The sequence below is a fragment of the Podarcis tiliguerta genome, assembly GCF_965153285.1.
Source record: "Podarcis tiliguerta genome assembly, chromosome: 3".
Classification (NCBI taxonomy): Eukaryota; Metazoa; Chordata; class Lepidosauria; order Squamata; family Lacertidae; genus Podarcis; species Podarcis tiliguerta.
In genome coordinates this window covers 37,013,270-37,038,833 of record NC_139536.1, presented here as the reverse complement: position 1 = coordinate 37,038,833, position 25,564 = coordinate 37,013,270, and the positions used below count along the sequence as shown (strand labels likewise).

Sequence of the window (25,564 nt, the reverse complement as noted above, 5' to 3'; positions counted from 1 at the left end):
AGAAAACGAAAAACTCTTTCGCCTTGCGAGTTTTCCGTTTTCCGAGGCATTCGTCTTGCGAGGTACCACTGTACAAATGTTGGATAAGATTTCCTAAAAGTCAGCATTAAGTGGAGCCCATTTTAGGGAGGAGTGGCTAGGGGGCAAGCTTTTCCCTTCTGCAGCTACCCAGTCCCTTAGCCTCTTCCCCACTGGGTTCTAGACCATATTTATCCTTGTGTTAGCAAAGCGTTTTGTTTAGTGTATCAGTTTGGCCTCTTCTGCTTACCCCTTTCCTAGCTATTAGCTTTCTGGGTGAGAATCCAGGCTGTCTTGCCATTTAAGCTGGCCTTTCTGCAGCATCAGATTCAGGTAGCTAAAGCAGAGGAGACTTGAGTGCTAGACACTGCACTGAAGGGATCTACGAGGAAGACGGTGGCAGGAATTTCCTAATTTATAATTGTGTGGATCTTCCCATTAGCTCCTACTATAGCTCTTTTACTGACCCACAGATTTTCAGCCTCGTTATTGTCTGCACCATTCACAAAATTAACACAATAAAAGAAAGCAGGGTTAAAGAGAGAGCTTCTCTGTCCAGAATCTAAAGCTCTGAATCCCTTTTTAGTTATAATAAGTCATGGTGATGAAGTTCATAATTACTTGGTTCAATATATTAATTTGTCCAGCTCATAATGCTTGGCTCTATTTTGAATCGAGTGCACTTCCCTCTAAAGTTCTTCTGCGGCTCATAATGTTAAAGAAGATACTTTGTGTGTGTGATCAGCATTCAGCCCAAAGCCAGATGCTTTGTGGGTGTATGCACAGAAAGTATTTAATGTTAATCCCTCACTCTCAACAAAAGTCTCACAGATTGCTGTGAAATTCCCTGAACTTCTAAACCGTACATGTAATTTACAAAATATCATGCTGCCAGCAAACAGTCACTAAAGGATAGCATCCACAATGGTATAACTGCAGCCATGCAGGTAGTACCAAATGAAACTAATTGTGCCAAAAGTAATGCATATGCATGCAGTACCACTCATGTGCATGTACCAAAAATATGAGCCACAGGAGAACTCCTGGAAAGGCACAGAGCTTTTTTTAAATGAATGCTCAGCAAGGAAGTTCTCATTCTGAATTGAGCCACATATTGTTTTTTTAATTGTCACAGGCCTGTCACTGGTACAGTCTGTGTGGATGATACTCTTACTCCCTATCAAAAGCCTTGGGGGCAGAGTAGCAACTGAGATAGTCTCATCCACTTTTCATTATTTCTGTCAAATGTAGTATTGCCTGAATCTGTCCTGAAGTTGCAGTTGGCTCCTTCTGCTTGTAAAGGGCAGGCCATGCATGTCTTGCTTAGTGCTGTAAAGATGTGGGTCAGTCCTGGTCCCAGTGGAGTTAGTAGCCAGAAGATTGCACAAGAAATATTGGTGCCTGAGGTGAAAAATCTAAATGCCACCCCCAGTGGTGGAGAAAATAAAATAAAGAAATGTAAATTTGCTATTTTTGAGCAGTGCCCCCAAACACTGCCTTGAGAAGACCACCTCACCCTGTCTAATGACAGGTGCATCTGAAAGGTTACACATACTTATTTCCCTTTTGTAAGAACTTACATTTTGGAAGCCCCTTTAAAAAAACATTCCTTCTGGGGGTTGGTTCCCCCAATTGTCTTGGAGAACATTAGTCTCAAAGAGCATCATCTCCAAAGCTCTGCACAGTGAAATGCCACTCTGCAAGGCAGTATCTAAGAGAGCATTCATAAACTGTATGACAATGTATGATTTGTGTTTATAGTACAATTTAATTTATTGGAGTTTGATATAGTACACACTTGTGGAATTTATTTGGCTGGATACTAGGGAAGTGGGTTGTGTCATCATAAAAAGTTCAGCTAGTGGCCACACCAATAACACTGTCCAATGTGCTCCACCAGGCATTATCTGCAACTTGTTAGTGTGGTGCCTGAGATATTTGTAACACTGGTTCTGTAGGCAGAGCTGCAATCTAAAAGAGAATGCTATTGTCCTACAGACATGTATATGCAGCAATGTCAGGGATGCCATTCTATGCAACAGGTGACTACATCAGTCGGTGCCTGGAGGTGGGGAGAAATGAAGACGAAAGCAGGAAAAGCTGGTGTCTGGATAACTTTTGAAAGTGTAAAATCCCTCCTTCCTCAGTTGGAGCTCCATCTGAGACACTAGTTATAGCATTGCTTAGCAATGAAGCAAATGGATGCTGGCTGAATGAAGTCAAGTTCTTATCAAGTTATCTGTTAAATGATTTTCTCTCTTGCTTATTATTCTCCCTCTTGTAAAAGATTCTTTGATAAGGACAGGAAAGTCAAACTGAGGTCTGATGTGATCCTCTGTTTGCAGTCTGAAGTGGTATAGTCTGTTCTATCTCAGGTTTCCACCACCTAATTTCCATCTCGTTCTGTTGCACATATAGACCAGGCATCAGAGTACAAGCAGGCAAAGCCGTCCACATTCTCTCATGTAGGGTAGGCTGCTTCCTCCTGACTCTGCTATTGTCACACAGAGGGCGGGCTATCACCTGTCTGCCACAGTTCTCTGCTTGGGGTAAAACTCAGAAACACTCAAACTACCCATGCCTCCTCCTTCAGCTGCAAAGCAGGCTAAGGTTGTAAGCTTCCTGCGATAACCATGGTCTCTAGACTGCAGTTTATTACCATGGAGTGTAAATTGGTCCTCGTTAAAATGCAATTTTCAAAGGCACTATGGGAGATCTCCCTCTGTAAATGTCTTGCTCATTTATTAAACATCATCCAAGGCCAATCAGGGCAAATGAAAAACATTGGGACATGAAGAAGACAGCGCTCCCAAAACTGGCAGCTCTCACGCAAAGAATGCCAGTCCTCCCGTTGGCATGCCGGCTGGTGGCTAAAGCTGCCTCTATAGATCTGAGAGAAATGTAGCAAGCTTTGCGCAAGGCTACAAGGGGAAGAAGCGTCCAACTGCTTGGCGCCTGGTCTCAGCAGAGAAAAGCACCTGGTGGAGGCAAAAGACTGCTCCGTGACAAGGCTCTAATATTTTCCTTCTTCCAGCAGAAAAGGGATCTCTGCCTCAGCCTGTCTCCTTGTGAGGCCTGAGCAATATTAGGCTAGCCCACAAAGACAGAGGTTGCAGACATGTTTCTTTTTGGGCACTGACCCTGTACAAGTATCATTTTCATCTACAGGCTGCAAACTTTTCTTACTTGCATGTAAATGATTCAGTAAAATCATTTTTACAAGGTGCATTTGAACTCCTGTTGCTTTATATCAAGACCCAAGGCTAATCTCAGTTTGCACTGCATATTTAGGCACATCCTCTAATATAACATGGGTCACTTGGCATGGGACTGCAGTTGCAATCCTTCACACCTCACATAAAGTTTACCAACTTGGCCCAATGCCAGTAATAACTGCCAAAAGTACAGGAAATTAGTTTTGTACAACAGCCAGAGAGATACAGCCATACAAATCCATAATCTTTCATATGTGCCCCCCTTTTCCTTTTGACTAATAATGAATCCTAAGCACCAGGCAAGCTAATAATCTGAAATCGTTTCCCCATGCCCCACCTGTTTAATTCAGCCCTTTCTTCAAACATTCTGCAGTGACTCACTGTGACCCTTCTCCAGTGGTGAGATACATCACATAATACAATATCTGTTCCTTGATTGGTTTTGTGAAGCTAACTCTTCAGTATAAAAGGGACACTCACCTGGCAGGAATACTAGCCCTAGTTTGACTAGGTAGGCATGGAAGGTTTTAAGTCAGCAGCAACTGTTGTTCAGAATGCAATGGCTGCAGAGCATTGAAAAGCAAAGGCTCTCCTGCATCCAATAAGAAGATATGCTGCTTCTGTTCCAGGCTTCTCCTCAACTGACCAACCAGATTTCCCTGGAATGCTCCCAAGCAGAAAGCAAGAGGACAATGGCCACCCTCTATTGCTTGTCCATAGCACCTGGCAACTAGAAGTATACTTCCTCTGAATATGGAGGTTATAATGATCTGGCATGGCTAAGAGAGACCAATGGACTTACTGATGGCAAATACACCCCCATCTCATATGCACACACATAACCTAAATATTTAATTGGTTCACATTCATGTCTTTACTTTATTCTCCGCCCCCCCCCCCAAAGCCTCCATGAAAATAACAATACTGTATCTCAGATTTTTGTAGTAACTTCCATGATGGACTGGTTTGCAGCTCACAGTTCTTTCCGCACACATTGCTGTTATGCAGCAATGAAACTCACCTGTTGGATGAACGAAATGCCTCATACAATAGCTGCATCATAACACACAAGGTTAATTAATTAATACATCCAGTTGAAATTGCAGGTCTCCTTTAAGATGGCAGAATATTTATAAACTCTTGTGTGTCTAGGGTATTGGGTTCTAAGCTTCTTGTACTCATAAAAAGTACCACTTGAATAGAGCAGAACAATAATTTTATATAACAGCACATCTGACATCCATTAGGCTATAAGTAGCTGCTGATTCCTAAGTGACTATAACACTTCTCTGGAAGCACCTGACATTTACTTGGAGGTCTAAATGTTCAAGTACTAATGCAACCCAACTCTGCTTCACTTGCAAGTGTTTATGTTTCCAGTATTAACAACTGTGGTGCCAGGTCTAGGGTTTAAGCAGCTGCACTGTCCACGCTACTGTAAAAACATTCTATATTTCCTCTTAACAACAGTTTGTACAATGACATGAAACCTGTTGTTTCAGTCTTCATGCTTCTGACGAGCCAAGGCACTTGAGGTAGGTAGCAATTTCCCCAGGGAAACCTGCTATTTCTAAGCCAAAGAGAGGAAAGAGAATGAAAAGAAGGAAGAGGGATCAGTAAATGAGGCTCCCTGAGACTTATATGATGATTAAAATGCAGATTTATCACTGGTAAGATACCTGAACCAATGACAACTGAATACATGATTAGTTCCTACAAGCAAGTCATATCCCCTATGAATAGATAGGCACCATTGGTCCTTACTTACACATTCTCATATAGATGTATGCTCAAATCATAAAGGTGACGCACCGAAAAAGGGACAGAGAGGACGGTACTAATACCAGCCCAGGATATGTATTTTATCCCCCGTCCCTCTCTACATGGTCAATCCCACACACCTGTTCTTCCAAATATCAGCAATGCCTATTTGCAGTAAAACTCTCCAAATTTCCAAGGTAGCTCACCACTCTTTCTACCCATAGACTACTAAGTCTCAAAGACAAAATGGCCTCCAGGATTAGGGGTTGAGGAGAAATTGGATGCAGTTGGTATTTAAAGGCAAACCTAAGCCACACTTTCTGAAACAATATTTTACCTATCCAATGGCTCTAAGAGCTGTAAAATCAGAAGGAAAGGGTGATGCAGCCTCCATTCTTTTAAAAGGGGGGCAATTAAGGCCAGTCATGGAGGCTTTTAGACATTTTGAGACCCTACCACCTTTCTCTTCTACAACAGCAATCTAGTATCCTCCTTTGTGTAAGAGATAACTGGGGTAGGATTCTTTATCAGAGCCACTAGCAAATGATGGACAGCAGACAATTCTGAATGCTACCTCTGTGCGGCTGTGAAAACAAAGAAAGCACTTGGGACATCTGGGAGGAAAAACATATATAATCCAATCCAGATTAAACAATATGAGGTCGGTATGCTTAATGAATTTCTCAGATGCCATAAACTTTGTTTCTCCTCTGCCAGCATTCACACTTGCAGCCAAACCTATACAACTATCACCATATGAAAGAGCATCTCTTTCATCTATGCCATATGCTCTCCTCAAATCTCCTGCAGCAGTGATAATATTTGCTCAGGGTACCAAAAATCTCTGCAGACCTATACATAGTTTATCTGGGAGTAAACTCCATGGAGCTAAATGGGACATGTGTAGAATTGTGCTTTAAATCTTCCTACATAAGGGAATGTGGCCATTCCATCGCCTTTCACATTTAGATTATTACAAGCACCACCTATACTTTGACCTGCAAGGAGTTTTGGAAGGAGCAGAATCAGCATATTCAGAACCATCAAGGTAATTCAGGCACAACTTGGCAGTTAAACTGGCTGGGATCTTACTTTGTAGCTACCTTACAAATCTAGCCCTGCAAAAACCAATTTAGGAAACTATTCCTTCCATGTGTGGGATAAAGCTAGGCTGAATCAACAGAAGTATAGTGTCCTGATCAAGGGAAGTAATACTGCTGGCATCAGTCCATCTTGGGAGACAATGGAGAGTGTCCCTTGAGGGGAGAAGTCAAACCGCTGGAGAGTTACAGCGCCTGCTGGGGCTGAAGTGACTGATACGGGAGAGACATGTTTTGTTGCAGCTGGGGCAGAGAAAGGCACCTGGTTGTGCTGATGCAGGTGTCCCATGGTGTCTCTTCTTTCTGCACTCCTCTCAGTGGTCTTTCCTCCTCTGGTCACTGCTGTGGATACATGCCCTGACTGTTTCCAGAGAAGTAATAGTACTGCCCTATTCTGCCTTGGCCAAACGAAACCTGGAATACTGTGTCCAGTTCCGGGCACCACAATTTAAGAAGGATATTGACAAGCTGGAACAGTTGAGGGAATTGGGCATGTTTAGCTTGAATAAGAGGAGACTGAGAGGAATTGTGATAGCCATCTTTAAATATCTAGAGGCCTGTCACATGGAAGATAGAGCAAACTTGTTTTCTCCTAGAGGGCAGGACTCAAACCAATGGCTTCAGGTTACAAGAAAGGAGATTCTGACTAAACATCAGGAAGTTCCGGCAGCAAGAGCTGTTTGACAGTGGAACAGACTTCCTCGTAAAGTGGTGGGCTCTCCTTCACTGGAAGTTTTTAAGCAGAGGCTGGATAGCCATCTCTCATGGATGTTTTAGTTGAGATTCTTGCATTGCAGGGAGCTAGACTAAGTAACTGTCAGTGCCCTTCCAACTCTACAAGCCTATGAAAGCATTGGGTACTGGGGAAACCAAAACCATTACTAGCTCCTAAATTACTTTAACCTTCCTTCAAATGTATACATTTTGGATTCAAAAAGGCCCTCACTTGCCAAGACAGCACTGAAGGTGGAATAAGGTGAGATGGGGGTGGGTGGGTATTTCTACACCCAAGGTATTCCTTGAATACGAATGCAGTTCACAAGCTCAAAGTAATGGGTGCACTGGTGCAGAGTGAACCTTTGTACTGAAAACTCCCCTCTGCGAGCTGCTTATGGAAGTAGGGGCAACAGGGTAACATTTATCCAAAGCACCCTACTCCGAAGACCACCTTCTCCTGACTTCATAATGTATAGTTTAACATACTGATTTAGAAGGGTTAATGCTGCCCAGCTCAAGTTGGGAGCAACAAGCTTGCTTTCCTGAGATCTCTTCGTCTCTTATAGTGGTAGTGTGGCATCTCTGAAAACACAAGTCTGCAATCTAATTCCCTTTGTGCATCCACCTGCCCCAACTCCTGTGGGGTTGGTCTGTTTCTTTTCCTGCTTCCTCTGCTCATCACCCAGCTTGAGGGCTCCACCTGTCTCCCAACTTCATCATGCAAACTGAAATAGAGCAGTCTCATCCTTGAGTGGTAAATCAAGCACCATGATATCAGCACCCTGCAATTAGTACTGAGCCACAGGTAGGTACTACAATTAACAAACAGCTATTGCAAATTCAGGTGTCATAAGGGCTTAGGAAAAGATGAAAGGTAGTATATGAAAATGTTTTTGGTGGGATAATTATGGGAAAAAATGGAATGGGAGACAGTTATTATTAAATAATTTGTCTCAGAGGAGATCCTTGCTTTAAGGCTTCTGCAGCTCATGCTTTTGACGCTGCCAAGTGCAGCACCACAATTCAGTCACCTTGCCAAAGAGGCCCCTGACCAAAAAGCCTCTTCTTTCATTCCCTATGCTAGATTGACAATCTACCTCCATGGTGGTGGAAAGAACAAGTTCAAAGGGAGGGAGAGCTGAGCAGCTTGAGAAGGGGGAAAAGAGGGAGGGGGCAGAGGAGGTCAACAGCTGATCCTGCAGCTTACGTCTGCCCCAGATTTTTTCCATCCATCTCCACCATCTGCAACGAGTCTTTTTCTCTGCTTTGCCGAGCGAAAGTTGGGGGGCACAAAGGTGTGAAGGATGGGTCAAAAGCAAATTGCACATGGACAAGTAAATACATGAGAGTCTTGAAAATGCATATGGAGACTCTGAAGCACATGCAGCGGGGGCGAGATTCCGTGGTCACCGGCACGCAGGGAGGAGCAGCCCCCAATGGAGACGAGTGGGATGCTCTTTCGGAAAGGTGAGGTGGTGCTGCAGCAGACAGATGATGGTAGGCAGAGCCAGCCAGGGAAAGGTCATAACACAGAGACCCAGAAGGGGGCGCTGTGCTAGACTGTCTCCTAAACTGAGGCTCTGTGGTAAAGAAGGTAACAGTTCTTGTAGAAATTTGTGCTTTAATATATTTTGTTTTTGTTTAAAACAAAAGTTCCCACTTCCCTGAGGAAGTCCTGTCCACTATTCCCAAGGAAATGTGGCTTTCCCCCGCTTTCATTCATCCTTTTAAATAGCTTTGTCATTCTCATCTTTGCCTTTCGTTCCATTGTTTCCATCTGTTCTTTCCATTGCTTCCTCCCTCTTTCTCTTGTGGTTTTTTTTTTTAATAATCAAGATTTGTTTTCTTTTTCTTTTAGACATTATGACTTCCTCCAGGAATCCTTCCATGTTCTGAGCTGGATCCCCTTTGCGTCGTCATGCTTATCAGTCTTTGGTATGGACACTTTGGTGTGCCAGTGAGGAGGGGGAGGAAGAGGAGCAGAGGTGACCAAGTAGGAAAGGAGGAGGAAAGTCTCAGAAGACGGACGTACTCGCTTGCTATCATCTGAGCAGGACAAAAAGGAAGAAAAGTAACGGTCCACAGAGGGGAAATTTGTCTTGGGTGATGGCACCGTTTTCTGGAAGGACAACTGCTGCAGGGCAAGAAAGAAAGAAGAAGGGTTAGTTAAGGTAAGTGTTTCTGCTTTTGTAGTATAAACAACAACAATGTGATGCCACAGAAAAAGCTCATGCTTTTCAAGGCTGCATCAACAAAAGTATAGTATCCTGTTCAAGAGAAGTAACAGGACCACTCTGTTCTGCCTTAGTCAGACCACACCTGGAGTATGGTGTCCAGTTCAAGGATGTTGACGAGCTGGAATGTGTGCAGAGGAGGGCAATGAAGATGATTAAGGGTTCTAAAGAACAACTTTGGTTAACGAACATGGCAAAGGTTATGAGGATCAATAAACCATTTGCAACAACGTATGGAAAATTGGTTAAGCATTGGGTGATTGTGTGGCATGTTTCCCAGTTCTTGTTCCACCAGAAATCTCATCTGTGCCATTGACTCCACTTTGGAACACTGAAGTAATTCAAGTGAGGCAGGTACACACACCTTAATCAATAATGGACCCTGCTGCTATAAGCAAATATGCGAAACAGTCAAGTCAACATGCAGAATTCTCCCAACCTTTACTTCTGATTTGGGATACAAGTATTCAAACACTACGCCAAATATAGCCCATTACCTTTGTCTGGAACAACAGGCTTCCTTGGACAATCTCCCTTTTTTAGAGTGACGTCATCAATGGCAATATCTCCCTCTGAGCCTGTGCCACGGACGCCTTCAAAGATGATCTGCAGGCAGAGCACATCAGAGTTGGAAAGGATCTTAGGTAGCAGGCCAGGGACCCAACCCCTTAAACTCTCTCATGCCCATTCTCCAAGATACTGTTTGTTTTTTGAAAGGAAGAAAAATGCCCAAATTCTCTTCGGGTCGTTTTGTGTTTACCATGCCCTATCATAAACGTAGGGACCAACTGAGAATCCACATTTAGGCTTATCAGCAGGTTCAAATGGCAGATGACTCAGAAAATAACCAGGACATAGACAAGAGGGGAAATGGAGCAGCGCATACGAAGATTAAATCAAATGAGCAATGTGAGAAGAGGTATGATTCAGGAAAAGGAAGGAAGCTCATCTGTTGGTGCTGGGTAATGGAACAGTGCAATCCTATGCATGTCTACTCAGAAGTAAATACCACCATGCCCAATGGTGCTTACTCCCAACAGTTACACTTTTAATAGGATTACACACTTAATTGGTGTGGTGTAGTGGTTAAGAGCGGTAGTCACGTAATCTGGGTAACCGGGTTCGCGTCTCCGCTCCTCCACATGCAGCTGCTGGGTGACCTTGGGCCAGTCACAGTCTCTCAGCCCCACTCACCTCACAGAGTGTTTGTTGTGGGGGAGGAAGGGAAAGGAGAATGTTAGCCGCTTTGAGACTCCTGAAAGGGAGTGAAAGGCGGGATATCAAATCCAAACTCTTCTTCTTCTTCTTCTAATTGGAAATCAGTCCAGTAACGCTTATTTCTGAGCAGACGATTATGGGATTGTGTGGTAAATGTGATGGAGAAGCAATCACATGAGTACAACATTACATTTCAACCAGCACCTTTTCCTGTCTCGTCACATCTTTGCTATCCTTTACCTCACCCCTTAGCACGAGTCATCTTTTACTGAATGCACCTGCCCCCAAGCTTGAGCATCTTTCAGAGGCAACGTAAAACACTGCAGTTTTTTGTGTGTCAGTGGTTTACAACTGGAAAGTAGTTGTAGATACCTAAGTATGCATATACTCTTGCATGTCCTCCTCATTTTAATGGGTCATCCTTGTTTCGTTATCTGCCCCAGGACTTAGGATAGGAGGTGAGCCACCAAAAGCAACTAGCCAAGGAGGGAGCAAGTCAAGCTGCATCTTCCTTTGTTTGAGGCAGGATTCATGCTTGCTCTGGTGCTAAAATATCTCAAAACCCACCACTGTGAAGGCCACAACTTTGTTCCTGCCTCTGTCCTGCTTACTCTGGAATCACAGGGGGCTCCTTCATTCTCGAGGCCTGGCAGTTACAGCTTCATTAGCCCATGCCACGCGTGCTGTTCCTATGGTTACAAGGCTTTACGGGAAGCTTAGGGCAAAGGCTCAGTCGCTTCCCATTCCCTAAGGTGCAAAGCCAACCTCTGTGTTCATATCCTATTATGCAAGAGATGGCTGCAACTCAAGCCTGCCACGAGCAATGTCCATGTATTCAGAAGAAAATATTCGTCTCTACTACGTTCCTTACCTCCCACTTGCTGCAATTTAAAGGATAAAGTCTGAAGGGATGTCTCTCTCTCTCTGAGATTTCACCTCCCCTTGTGTCAAGCTACACCTGCTGATATTGCCTCTCCTACACAACCATTAAAGAAAGATGCAAGAGCCCTTTCCTCTTTCACCGTACTTCACAGTAAAACTATTCCTCCACCTATTAAGTCAGCTGGGAGACTGATGCAGTAGCTCAAATGCCTATGAAGACACCTGATGCGGTCATTTGGAAATGCCCCAGGTTCATCACCAGTTCTTGAGGGCCCAGCCAAAACCCCCAGATGAGCCAGATAGAATAAAAATAATAATGTTGCCCTGCATAAGCCTTGTGGCATATGACCAAATGACAATGTTACTGTGTGACTAGAAATCTGGGTTCATGAGTGTTGCTATTTATGCTCCCATCACTGTCAAGTGTAAATGGTCCAGAAACATTATAACAGAAATGAGAGTCAAAGCAGCCTATGAATTAAACCAATGTATGCTGGAGCAGGCTCATAAGCAACTGAATGATAACAAATTAGTTGCCCATCCCCATTGTCATTAAGCACACAGCAATAAGCGAGCTACAAGCCATAAACTGCACACTTGCAAGTAACAAGATTATTGTTTTATGGCACCCCAAAGCATGATATGCACTTCAGAGCTAAGTAAAACAAAGCAAATACACACACATGCATTCATAAGGAATCATTCCCTGAACAAAGAAAATAAGGATGCAGGGCATAACAATCGCAATGAACTCTCCAGGAACAAACACCTGTGGGTTGCCCCTCACAAGAAGCAGCAGCAGCTCAAAATAATAAATAATACCCTTTCAGACCACAGGACCTATTTACACTACAAATTAACACCTTTTTTTTTTTAATCTATTCAACACTTACGGCTTTCCACAAATATTCCTGAGAATTGTGGTCCACCATGGGGTGCTAATAATATTCACAATTATGTGTCCCTGCCTCCTACCTGCCCCTGATCTACAGTTCCCAGGATTCATTGGGGACGGAGAATGTCTCTTAAGCATGCAGTAAAAATATATATATCGACAAAATCACAAAGCAGCAGAGTTGGAAGTTGGAGCTGCCTCTACATTGAGGGACTTAAAAGTATGCTTCCAATGTCCAGGTTGCAAGTTATAGGTTGCAATCCAAATAAGATTGAAGCACTGGTAGTGAGTGGCTTCCTAGAGCAGATTGGTGGGTGATTGCCTGCTCTTGATAGGTTTACATTCCCTCTGAAAGAGCAGGTACGTAGCTTGGGGGTACTTTCTGAATCCATTTCACAACTGCCTTCCATCAGCTTTGGACAGCGATAAGCTAACTACTGTTGTCTATGCTCTGGTAACCTGTACCTTAGATTACTGCAACATGTTACATGTGGTACTGCCTCTGAAGACAGTTTGGAAACTTCAGCCAGTGCAGAACTCGGCAGCCAGGTTGCTCACCAGGGCAAAACAGTTTGAGCATATTACACCAATCGTGGCCCAACTGCACTGGCTGCCAATTATTTTCCAGGCACAATTCAAAGTGTGAGTTTTGACCTATAAAGCCTTAAGTGGCTCAGGACTGCAATACCTCAAGTACCACCTCTCTCAATATTAACCAACCCAGAAGCTGTGATCATCACCTGAGGCCCTTCTTCATGTGCCCCCTCCATGAGAGGTCTTGGAGGGTGACAACATGAGAACGCGCCTTTTCTGTGGTGGCTCCCCTTTTGTGGAATGCTCTCCACAGAGAGGCTCGCCTGACACCTTTGTTACATATCTTTAGGCACCAGGCAAAAACATCCCTCCTCCCCTAGGCCTTTAGCTCATGGAACAATCTGGCCTTTTAAACAGTGGGGTTTATTATTATTGTACATTATTGTGTTTTTATATTGTAAACTACACTGTGAGCTTTGGATAAAGGACGGTGTAGAAATTTAATAAAATATAGAATTTAGTAACAAAATAAAATACTACATCAAAATAAAAGAAATACACACAAAACCTTAGTTATATCCTAAGCACAAGCAAAACCAGTTGCTGAATCACCACAAGCAAATGTCATTGAGTATAGCTTTGCATTGCTACAGCATCCTGTCTCAATTTGGGCCAGTTACAGAGGAAAGGTGTGGGAGTGGCCTTTCCTAATCCCAACTCTAAACTTTCTAAGATACCTAGAAATGGAGTAACATTCATATACGAATGTCCTACAGTTGCAAGATGAAAGCTGTCCTTGTATTCACATTCACCACAAATTACAGGGCTGCGAACCTCTCCATAGTCTCAGCACACAGCCATAGAAAACCCAGTGGTGGCTCATGAAGTGCAGCGATGGAAGCAGTAGTGTCCTCATGGTACCACCATACTTGAAGAACATAAGAAGAGTCCTGCTGAATCAGGCCAATGGCCCATTCTTGTCCAGCACCCTAGAGTTGGAAGGGACCACAAGGGTCATCGAGTCCAACCAGCAGCATGTTTTCGCCAAGCAAAGTTTTTCTTCCCATGGATCTCCACAGGAGGAAAAACTTCCCCTGCCTAAATTGCTGCATGTTAAAGTGCTTGTTAAAGACACAGGGGTCAGTAAAAAAATAAATGATGACAGCCTCTAAAAACTTGTGCAAAGTAAACAATGCTTAGAGCAAATGTGTGAGCTTACTCCTATATACCCAATTATAGATAACAAGAGTAATAATGTGCCTGGCTCAAAGGCCACAAGAAACGTTCTGCTAACATGGATAGTCCCAGTGCTGGAATACACATTATATGAAATACGTAGTTGCCACCAAAAATTAGTGGTCCAGGGTTTCATCCTCCTTTCTCTCTGACAACATCCAGAAATAAAACTGAATAACATGGTATCGCTGTGCTATACTTTTAGCCGCTGCACTGCATTGTAGGGTTAACGGTAGCAGTCACACGTCTCCCATAACATTTAATTCTACCCAGTCACACATAAAAATGTAATAAGAGCCAGGGGCCACCTAGTACCACATCCTGTTCTCACAGTGACCAACCAGGTGCCTGTTAGAAACCCTTAAGCAGTATCTGAGCACAAGAGCACTCTCCTCTCCTATGGTCTCCAGCAACTGATATTCGGAGGCAGAGCACAGCCATCAGGGCTAGTAGCTATTGATAGCCTTCTCCTCCACGAATCTGCCCAATCCTCTTTTCAAAGCTGTGTAAATTGGTGGTCATCATTGCATTCTGTGGGAGCGAGTTTTGTAGTCAAACTGCATGCTGCATAAAGAAGTATTTTCTTTTATCTGTCCAGAATCTCCCAACATTCAGCTTCACTGGATTTCTACAGTTTCTAGTGTCATGTAGGCTTGCCATACATCAGGAAAGTTCCTGACATGTCCTGGTTTCTGGGTGTAAAAATGGCGCCGAGAGAATTTTGCCGATTGGCAAAATATCAGGGGAAACCCAGATGTATGGCAATGCGATGGGGAAAGCAGTGGAAACAGCTCCAAAAGCTTTAAATCAATATTTTTGGCTGAGTTTTTCCCCAAAAAGCCGAACAATTTGAGTTGGTTCTCCAAAAAAATCTCAACAATTTGGGGGGTTTCTTTAAAAAGCTCAGCAATTTTGGGATCTTCCTAAAAAAAAAAAAAAAAATCTCAGGAGTTTTACTTCTTGAAATACTGCAACTCTAGTGTCATGGCAGAGGAATAAAAACTTTTGTCTACCCACTTTCTTCATGATATGCATAATTTTATAAACTTTCGTGTCACCTTGTATTTGGCAATAACAAGGCAGTTGGCACACAACAGCTGCTCAAGCCATGTATTAGCAGACAAACGCATAAGTATCATCATGAATTACCACAGATGGGGAATAAAGGCTTGTCTGGGCCTCACAAACTGCCCTATAATTAGGAGGCCAATAGCAGATTCATTGCTCTTGACTCAAGCATCAGTTACAAGTAGTAGCCTGGTGCTAAGGATGTCAGAGAAATCTGGGTGAACAAGCAATTTTCCTTCAGTCTGCTCATTCAGCCCCCATTGCATCACAGACTCTTGCTGTGAAGGATTTCTACCTTAGTTCTCCACAATTAACTTTTAAAAAAAACATGCACATGTCGTTTGCTACTTACATATTTGTTACATATTCAAGCACCTCTCTGCTTTTCTTGTTTATGAAGTATTTGTTGCCAAAGGCAGCCTATATGCACTAACGGTGTAATCCTAACTATGTCTACTCATAAGTAAATCCCATTGTGTTCAGTGATAGTCAGCTTCCTACTGTGAAATTTTAAAGCACATGGCATGCAAAGCTCATCATATGATATGGAAATAAGTAATCTCTTTAGTCAGACTTACTTCCAAGTAGGCATGGTTAGGGTCACAGCCATAGATGGCTTTGTGATGGGCCATTAGCCACTTCATTAACTTTGTATTTAAGATGTAACAAGGCTGTTTGTTGTTTTTGCTGCAAAAGACTAACAGGGCTACTTTGCCTATGGAAGCTAATTAACTTTGAAAAGGATTGGGCAGGAAAGGTAACTGATTTGTAAATATCTGTTGATGGCTGAGACATGCTTATCTATTGCGCGTCATGTGAAGAACAACAACATTTTTCTTTATTAGCAGATGACAAGATAGATGCACAGATTTGTGCAAAATAAACCAATTGCAGCAGACTGGAAAATACCGGATGAAAGTGTGAATTAATTTTGGGACAGATTGAGGCATGCGCTTACATGGCTACCTGCTGCTCAAGCAACAATACTAACTGACCATTCATGGAGAGAAGTAGGTTGTTAATAAGCTCACGGGGCCCTTTGACTCTGACTTCTTTTCTACAACCACAGCAACTTGGAGTAAACAAGTTTTCTGGCTATTTTGCTGCTAGTCCAACTATGTGAGTTGGCATTTGTTGCCTCGGCCCCCAAGGATCTGCTTACCTGGAAAGGTCCTGCAGGGTTGATAGGTACATGTGCTTGTTGCCAGGCATTTCCTTTGTCCCCTTTGAGTGACAAGGCTTGGGTGGGCTGCTTATTCTTCACGTGAACCAAGAGGTTTAAGGAGCCTGTAAGAGAGCGGCAACCAAACACTGGAGTCACACTGCTTCTCCACAGCAACCTCTTCCTTTCTCTTAGGGGCCATTCGATGCCTGCATCTAAACTAGGTCTTGCGCGCTAGTTCTCCCAGTGAATTAAATGCATCAGAACGGCAGCTATTCAAAAATCAACACATAGTTTGCCATGCCAATTCAAAAGTTCTCCTGCCCTACGGTTCGTGTTTCCCCTCAGAATCCCCCCTGGAACCTAGTTTAATTCCCAGTCAATCTGAGTCCACTGCAGTACCAACTAGATGTAATGTAGATTTGGGAACATAAGAAGAGTCTGTTAGATCAGGCCAGTGGCCCATCTAGTCAGGCATCCTGTTCTCACAGTGGGAAACACAGAAATAGGACTTGGGTACAACAGCACTCTCCCCTCTTGCAGTTTCTAGCAACTGGTAGGAAAACTAAGCATTATTCTTCTGAATTACATGTGAACCAAACTGAAACCATTTAAAGAGGGAGAGCTGGTACATTCCATTTCCTACATGCTGGATGCAACAAATAAAAATGTGAATTTAGACTCAATTCTCCTTCTTTGTACAACCCCTTTCCTTGAATCAAGCTGCGCCCAGGGCAGCTAATGATGCATTAAGGTAGAGAAGGGGAGTGCCTGCCGCTCTCTAGAAATTAAAGTTCCACTCCCATCAGGCCTAGCCAGCATGGCGAGTGTTCAGGGACGAGGGGAATTGTGACCCAACAACCTCAGGGTGGGTGCATAAGGGTGCTTCCTCATCCTAGCATTAAGGCCAGAAACCGTGCATTTCTTCTGAGAAGTAAGCCTCATTGAACGCACTAGGACTTAAAGACCTGTTCATCAGGTCTTGTACCTATCTTGTTCTCATGGGAAATGTGCTACGATTGGCCAAAAGTCATGAGAGATGGAAAAATTCAGCAATCTCAATTTGTCAGGTAGTGAATGCATTGACTTGAGTGATCCCTGTGGCATGTTTGACTCTACTGCTGTGTAGCTAAATAAGGCCGTTTTGAAAATGGACTCGCAGTTGTTGTTGGGTAATGGTTGAATGTATTGCAGGCGTTAGGTTGCGGCCTAGGATCCCTGGAGAGGCCCAGGTTCGAATTTCCACTCAAGCTCCAGAATTCACTAGTGACCTTAGTCTAGTCATCATCTGCCAGCCTAACCTGCCTCACATTCATTGTGAAGATAAGGGAGGGGAACATGTATATGCAAGCCCATTTGAGTTCTGTGGAGAAGCAGTGGTATAAAAATACATTTATTTATGAGACACTTCTTTCAAAATATAGCTATCTGCACAAAGCAGCTTGCCAGTATAAAATAAAAACGTTTAAAAACAGACGTCAGTATTACAATTTAAATACTAAAGAAAAGGGGGGGGGGGAGCCATACAAACCACTCAGTCTTCAGCTCTTATGTATATGACTGGGCTGCGTTTTACCTGTAAATCTGTTTTTCTCCCTCTCAACCCCCCCCCCCCATGTTTTATATGCTTCCTGACTTGCCTCAAATAAATGTTTCTCATTAATGGTTCTGGCTTGGTTCAATACAGGACCTTTGCCTTGAAAAACACGAACACCTTCACATTTGAGGTGTGTTTAGGCATTTGCACATGCAAACCCCAACCCAATATGCTCGCACCCCCTCAGTTACCAACAGGGAAGATCTTCAAGGGGTTCTACTCAGGTCTGCTTGATTGCTAGTAATTAATTAATTGTTAGTAATTAATTCTTGCTTATACCCCACCCATCTGGCCAGGCCTCCCCAGCCACTTTGGGCAGTTTCCAACAGGATATTAAAAACACAATAAAACATCAAAAACTTCCCTAAACAGGGCTGCCTTCAGATGTCTTCTAAAAGTCAGATAGTTGTTTATTTCCTTGACATCTGGTGGGAGGCGTTCCACAGGGCAGGCGCCACTACCGAGAAGGCCCTCTGCCTAGTAGAACTGTCCACATAATTGGGGATCATTGCTCCAACACACTTTAAATCTGAAGCTATTGAGAAATAATAATGGTTAAGGAATGTGGACAGTGAGTCGGAAAATATGCCTCAGACCCAGTTTACTCCGGTTTGGCAGTTTCCAGGTATTTGCTACCTAAGTGTGGGAGGCAGGGTGAGAGGCAGGTATTCTCTACCTGAGTTTTGGTAATGGCATTGCTTGCTTGTTGACCAAGGTGGTAGTATTAAAATGGATGGACCTAGTCCAGCTTCGTCCACCTCAGTACAGTACTGTGAATGAGGGAGGAAGAGAAGGTAACATACCATAATAGAGCTGCCCCTGGCTCTGTGACATTGGGGAGAAGCCTAACAAGGCCCGTCAGACTAGTTTAGTCATTTTGCATTATGGACAGGCTGACTTTTCCTTAAATGGAAAACTTGATTAAAATTAATGCTTTGAACCAGGCCTTTCTGGCTTGGAGATTTAAATCGTTCCACACTGGAACCAATTGCTGTCTCTATCAGCTAAGGAAGTGAAAGATTCGTTTGACAAGGCATTATCCACAGAGCCTCTACTTAGAACTGGCAGATAAGCAACAAGAACATGTTAGGCAGATTCCTTTTGTGATGGTGATGATGATGATGATGATGATACGGCTGAGCACTGTCTTTTCTTGGCTCCTCCCTCTGTCATAAGCTCCATATCCCAATACTGCAGATGTTTGATTTTACCAGTGAAGACCTTAAATCTAAGAAAAGAGGATGTCTCTGTAGAAGGATGTGCTACAGCAAAATCCCATTCCCAATATTTTTCGTTCTGCTATGCTATGAAAGTAGTAACCTTTTGGCAGCTGCTATTTGCACTTGCATTTAATTTCTTGCTGCTGGGGTGGTTCACCGCAAAATAAATTGTGATGACATGGAGCAATATTTGACGGGTTCCCAGTCTCCATATGTACGTACCTTCAGTGCCATGGAGGTTGGCTCTTGCAGGTGAGGCAGGAGGAAGGTCATTTTAAATTAGGGTTAAGAGGCAAAGACACTATTTTGGTGCTTTATTATAATGAATATATTTAAAATATTTTGAGTGGGATTCGGCTAATTAGTCCTGTCAATGGAGTTCCACTTGTATAATGGGGTGTTCTCCACCCACCTACATGTCATCTGAATTTTGCTTTGTAGAGGGGGGACCCCCAGAACAGCACACAGGAGGGTGGGGCTTGATTCACCTGGCCAGCCAATATGCTTGCGCTGATGGAATGATTGACACACTGAGACACTGAATAACTCCACATATTACAAACATGTCTTGCAAACATTTTGTATATCTTAAAAAGATGATTTAATTGTAAGCACATATTGGATGTATTTTAATTTGGGAAATTTTAACATTTTAATTAGGCTTTTATTATTCACAGCAGCAGGTGTTTACCCTTTCTTGCACCTTTCGGCCCTCCCTTTTCCCCATCTTATCTTAAAAATTTCAACCATGCTTTAGATGATCTCTGCTGAAGTGCTCAGGTCAGAATTCAGTACAGGAGATGCTTGGAATTACACATATGTCACTGTTAAATGTGGTGGCTCTTCATTGATGGCTTTTCCGCTTAAATACCACCAGCAGTAGATTTCTTTAACTAGTGTATGGGAAATTTACCTAAATCATCTCTACCTCCCCCTCCCCCCCCACTTATTAGGTGTGTTAGCTATAGGAAGCAACAGAGCACACAAATAGAAAACTTTCAGGACTAGGCAAATAATCACATGGAAAATGTCAAAATGAAATGTATTATTAAGAAGGGTGTATGCGTCCCTCCACAGTTCTGGAAGAAGTCCATTTGGACACTGGGCACTATTCTGGCTGCTTTGCTGTCAGAAGACTAGATAAACTGGAAGAAGTTCAAAGGTGTCCAGTAAAGATGATGCATGCGTTGGCTCTGGGTGGATAAGCCAGAAAGAACTGTAGAAAATTGTAGAAAATTAAGAAATCTCTGCAAGTTGGCCAATAAATATCAATGGCCATTGCCTAAATATATACTCCCAAGGTTATAACATTAATGAGCAAGAAACAGACAGAAATAAAGATATAGATATGTGTGTGTGAGAGAGAGGGAGGGGAAAGGAATAGTGTATCGTGCAATGCCACACCTCTGGTGTGTACTTGATTTGCACTGGGCGCTGCATTCATCTACACCACTGCCAGCTTTGAGCATGGCATAAATATAGGTCATGCCTGTATTTGTCAAAGACGTGAGGCTGGTGCAGGATTGCTCCACATCCTGTGGTTCCTATTTAAAGATTTGAATATCTTGTCATGCTCATCTCATGCTCCTGCTTCATCAACAAGTGGAAGCACAGATTTGCAAAACAGGCGATATCCTCTTTGACTCTTGTCTATGTTACTGCTCAGATGTCAGCGATGCTGGTTTTACAAGGCCAGAATTGGTCGTGTCCCCCCCCCCCACATTGCTCCCAAATTGTAAGTAAACCCCATCACACAACATAGAGCTACGTCATGCTCAAAATGTTATTACCGGTCCCCACCTGAGGAGGGGGGGTGTTACTGTTTGGCATTGTTATAAACTGGTGTTTTAAAAAATCTTTTAAACTTTCAGAAAGTGTGCACTTCAGCCATACTTAAGCAGTGTAATTGCACGAATTTATCTTTGCACAATTACACAAGGAACACAAGGAACCAGCCAGTGGAAGGAGATCAGATTGGCTACCATAAGGATTGGTCACAGGCTAGTTTTGCTTCGCTAAGTTTTAGCAGGGACATTTATGCCTCCAGAAATCAGTCTGATCTGATTTGTGGCAATACACTTTTAACAATACCTTACATTGATTCTCAAATGGTTTCACTGTAGACACTACCTGACAGTTATTGGACAAATCAACAACCCTGTTGTACTGCACTGGCCCTGAGGAAATATAACAGAAACCTGGAGGAAATCATTTACATGAAGCCAGAAGCCTTGACATCCTCAACACTTTCAGGAAGAGAGTGCCAGCGGGTAAGTTCAAAATCCAGCTACACAGTGTTTTGAAGGGTTGTAGCTCTGTGGTAGAGCATCTGCTTTGCATGCAGGTCCTACATTCAACCTCTGGCATCTGCTTTGCAAGAAGGTCCTACATTCAACCTCTGGCATCTCCAGGTAGAACTGGGAGACCTCAGTTTGAAAACCCAGAAAGCTTCTGCCAGTCAGGGTAGAGAATCCTGACTCGGTACAATGAAGAATCCTATGTTAGCACACTCTGGTTAGAACCCCTAGGCAAGGAACATAGCTACACAGACAGAAGTGGGTCAAATTATCCAGAAAATGAACTCTGGCACCTGCAGGAAGGAGGAGAAAGCAAAGTAAAGGAAGAAATGAAGCAGTATCAGAAAAGCAAAAGTGATCCAGCTTTGAACTCCCGGCCATTAAGCAAACCAAGATACCTGTGCAGAAAGTTTCAGCTCTGCCACAGAACAGAGGGAAGGAGCAAGAGCCAACAAAGTGTCAAATACCTCCACATGGCCTCCGCTGGAGGTGCAGAGAGCACTTTGCAAATAGCAATTAAGGCTGGCCAGTGCCTCTGGAAAGCAGATTAATCTCATTGCTCCTTCTGTTTTCCAGAGGAAGAAACTGACCTGCACAAGGAGGAGGCAAGTGTGTAAATTGGGGAAGTGACCCAGCTGTTCTGTTGATTAGGCTGATTAATTAATGCTTTTTGAATATTGTGCAGCCTCATTCATCTGAATAGCAGGGGGTTACCTAAAACATTTGGATAACAATATATTCTCTGTACTATGTACATAGTTTTACTATGGCTAGGGGCCATACTGAAGAGACAAGCTGGTTTGGAGGTCAGCTCTTATGTCTGGCGGTTGGATCGTTTGTGCATTGCAACCAGATATCTTGTGGAAGAGGTTCTACTGCTAAACCAAGCTATGGTGGAGTGCCTTCCACGTAATGATAAGAGCTGGTCCTACCAGTAAACAGGATAAAGTAGCTCATTCCTGAATGATATTAGGGTTTTTATTGCATTGAAAACTATGGAATATTGATAGTGGTGAAACCCTCATCAAATAGTGGGAAAGTGTGGGATATGCAGGATATTCTCAGGATATTCAAATATAGTAATTCAGAAGAATGAAGGTGGCAGGATTTGCTCTTCCAGTTGCTACTGTCACAACTGTAAACATGCCTTTTGAGAGCCTTTCCATTAGTGTCCCGTCCCCCCCAGGGATGGAGCATTAGAGTACTCTAAGGCTCCACCCCCTGGAAATCTCACAGGTTTCCTAGAAGCAGTGTATTACACTTCCCTCCTTCTCAGCTTTCTGATGACTCTCCTACCTTCATTGATAAAAGCAGTTCAGAAGGAAGAAGCAGAGGAATGAGCTTACTCACTCGCAAACATCTGGAATGTTATTGCCGAGGCGCTGATTCCTCAGTGGCCTGATGGTGGGCAGGAATCTAAGGTATGTTTCCTAAACGTTAATGTAAGAACTGTAAGGAAGTGGAAATAGCTGCCCTTCAGCCCCATCACTTATGAAGCAATTGAAACACAGGAGATGCTGAGTCAGCTATTGATTGCTGCCTTGGGCTCCTTTGGGAGGAAGGATGAGATATTAATTCAATGAAAGAATGAATAATTGCAATCATGCAATTTCCTTTTCAAGATCTTACCTCCTCACTGGCAATTTTTATTTTCTCCTCCTCTTTGGCCACTTTCCCCCCCACCTGATTTGAGCCTGGCTTTTCTTGGGTGCAACTGCTCTCAATGCACATGCAAGCGGTTGGTTGCCAGGTGGCAGTTGCCAGCTCCTTGCAAAATATCAAAGCTCACCATGGGAGAGGAACCGCAGTTATGCCCAAGTGCCTTGGTATTTCCCCCCCACATTTGCATTTGTTATTTGTCTGGTTCTTACAACTAAATTGTGGAATTCCTTCTCCACAGACGTGTGTCTGGCACCATCGCTGTACGGCTCTCAGCTTCACCCAGGCCTTTGACACCTGAGTGTTTTGAGGACCCACCCTATTCCTGTGACTGTAATCTGTTTTAATTGTTTCTAATGCTGATTTTAAAATTGCAATAACCCACCCTGTGACTTGCTGGCCGAAGGGTGGGTAATAAATTTAACAAACAACAACAACAACAACAACAACAACAACTGTTATTAATCAGAAAATGAAATAAAGGCTCATAACAAATGTGAGGAAACAATCAATATATGAGTGAGCAGTGGCTGCTTCTGGCTCTTTTTAAAGTCCAGAGCTGGCATTTAGTGCCTGGTACACAGCAGTGCACCAGCTGTGATACTAGATACAGTAACCCAGGGGGATGCATTTAAATGCTAGAGGTTTCTGGATGAAAAGGTCTGATTTCAGTTTCCACTCAATATAAATCTCACTTAGTTAGCCTGGCCAGTAACAATGGTGAGCAGCAGCTGATCATACAGGCAAAGGGGAACATGCTTAAAGCCTACTGTAGGTGGCTGAATGACATTTAGGATAGCAAAGCAGGAATAGAGATAGCTCACTATTTTCACTCTTCATAGTCACCTACTGCAGAATAATCAGGGTGCCTTCCACACTGAAGCCCCTTTCATTTGGAAGTGTTATTGTTTTTGCAAACGCAGTGGCTGCTCATGGGACACCCTGCATGGAACACAACTTGGGATGCCAGAGAATTCTGTCAGAAACAGAAATGGGAGTGGAAATTCTTGCAATTCACATGTTCAATGGAGGTCAGGAATGTAACTCATGCAAACGAATATGAGTGGTATTAACTCTTTTTTCTTTTGGTCTGCAAGTAGTATGTAAAGAATGATGCTATATACACAGGTCCTGCTATTCACCTGCTTGTTATGTGAAAATTCAGGTATCCAAATACAAAGAATTGGCACCCAAACCTTGCTATACACATCACAGATTCAGATATCCGAACAGCCAGAATTTGCCCACTTCCTTCCTCCCTTATGTTGGCTGGTCAGCAGATACCAGGCAGACAGGCAGGGAGTAGGGTAGATAGGATATATCAGAGAGCTGGAGAAAATGGACAAATCAGGGAGCAAGAAAGACAAATAATGTATCTTTATTTTATTTTTTGCTGCTTGGCTGCAGCCATTTCTGGAAGAAACCAGGAAGGGAGTGGGGAAGAGAGACTGGACAAATTACAGTTTAGAAGTATTTCCACAAGAATCCATGGAGATTGTGGACTCGTTATGTGAACGCTTCCCTATCAAACAATTTCCAGGGAACGCATTGTGTTTGGTAAGCGAGACCTGCATGTATACTGCATTTTTTAAAACTGTCCCATTCCACTGAAATGTAAATAATTATGCAAATTTCAGCCAAAGGGGATAACAAGATGAAAAACTTAGCTATAGTGGAAACTGAATCCTAGTGGGAAGCAGTGCTGATTGCAACCAACCCAGGATAGGACAGAAACCTCCTTACACCACAATGTATCTTCCTAAAAATAGTCTGTGTCACATGCCACTGTGAAGTACAATAAAAATTGAGAAGGTTTAAAGTCCTGTGTCATCTTTCTTTTGCCTTTCCTACACAGGTGCACACAGGCACACCTCTGCAGGCAGTTAAGGCAGGTTAAGGGAGCAATCCCTCCATTCACCTTGCACTGGGAGAAAGAGGGGAGTGGGCTTCTTTCCCCACACTCGCCTTTTTCAGGGATCTTGCCTATTCCCTCCCCATCATCTCTCAATGCATGAGGTGGGAAAAGTGCACCACCTGTGTGAAATCTCCCATCACCACAAGGACCACGCCACCCCAAAGGGATGTGGCAAGAGAGGCTTCTCCCCCCCCCAGCCATTTTTGGGGATCAAGGCTATTGCCCCCCACCCATCCCTTTAAAATTTTATTTACTTTAAAATATTTATAACCTGCTCACATTGCAATTCACTTTCCAAATAACATGCATGGGAGGAAGGAAAGAACAACTCCCACTTCCAGGAATGGCTGGTAATGGGGAAATCTCACTCCCCACAAGGACCCTGTTATCTCCCCTTGTATGTTCATGCTTAGCAGTAGGACTAATTCTGGAAGTATGACTCAACATAAGGCATCCTCCGTGTCTTGGTCTTGCTACAATACTCTTGCGTATGATGTCTGAATGCAATGCACAGATCACTTAAATCCAAGTTAGCATCAGTGAGTGAAATTTATGGGAAGAAATGATCTGCAGACTGCAGCGTCGGTCTCTCAAGGCAGAAGTCACACAAGATTGGCATTTCATAGGAAGACAATTAAAAGAGGCTTTGGCATAGGCAGGCTGAAAGAAGAGACTGATGATCCGCTCTATAACTTACTCCAGAAATTCTAAATTAGATCTAGCAGGCCAGGGATGCTGACTTGGGCCCCAGGTTATGGGTGCCCAGTGGCGCCTGTGACATAAAGTCATGACGTCACACAGCAGCAGCGGCGTAGCGGTACTTCCGAGGTCTCACA

At 43.3% G+C, this 25,564-nt stretch overlaps 1 protein-coding gene and 1 long non-coding RNA gene across 9 annotated transcripts in view; one reads left to right on the top strand and one right to left on the bottom strand.

Annotated features, from left to right (window-relative positions):
- Window positions 1-1,766: 1,766 nt before the first annotated feature.
- Window positions 1,767-25,564, bottom strand: part of MDGA1 (MAM domain containing glycosylphosphatidylinositol anchor 1) — a 240,198-nt gene continuing 216,400 nt past the window's right edge. For 2 of the 5 annotated variants that reach the window (XM_083434428.1, XM_083434430.1), the window contains exons 15-17: window positions 16,041-16,165; window positions 9,543-9,651; window positions 1,767-8,945 (exon numbers count right to left, since the gene is read on the bottom strand). In XM_083434428.1, the coding sequence (XP_083290554.1) occupies window positions 8,854-8,945; window positions 9,543-9,651; window positions 16,041-16,165 (326 nt within the window). In that variant the 3' untranslated portion in view covers window positions 1,767-8,853. The remainder of the gene's footprint in view (window positions 8,946-9,542; window positions 9,652-16,040; window positions 16,166-25,564) is intronic. The other 3 variants (XM_083434429.1, XR_014509752.1, XR_014509753.1) reach the window with 3 other exon arrangements.
- On the top strand, window positions 8,875-24,623 carry LOC310674840. 4 transcript variants are annotated; one of them, XR_014509779.1, is made up of 4 exons: window positions 8,875-8,982; window positions 15,727-15,888; window positions 20,981-21,127; window positions 24,451-24,623. It is a non-coding gene; the product is annotated as an uncharacterized lncRNA (long non-coding RNA). The 4 variants fall into 4 exon arrangements; XR_014509780.1 differs by having other exon boundaries at window positions 24,221-24,623; XR_014509781.1 differs by having other exon boundaries at window positions 8,893-8,982; window positions 15,724-15,888.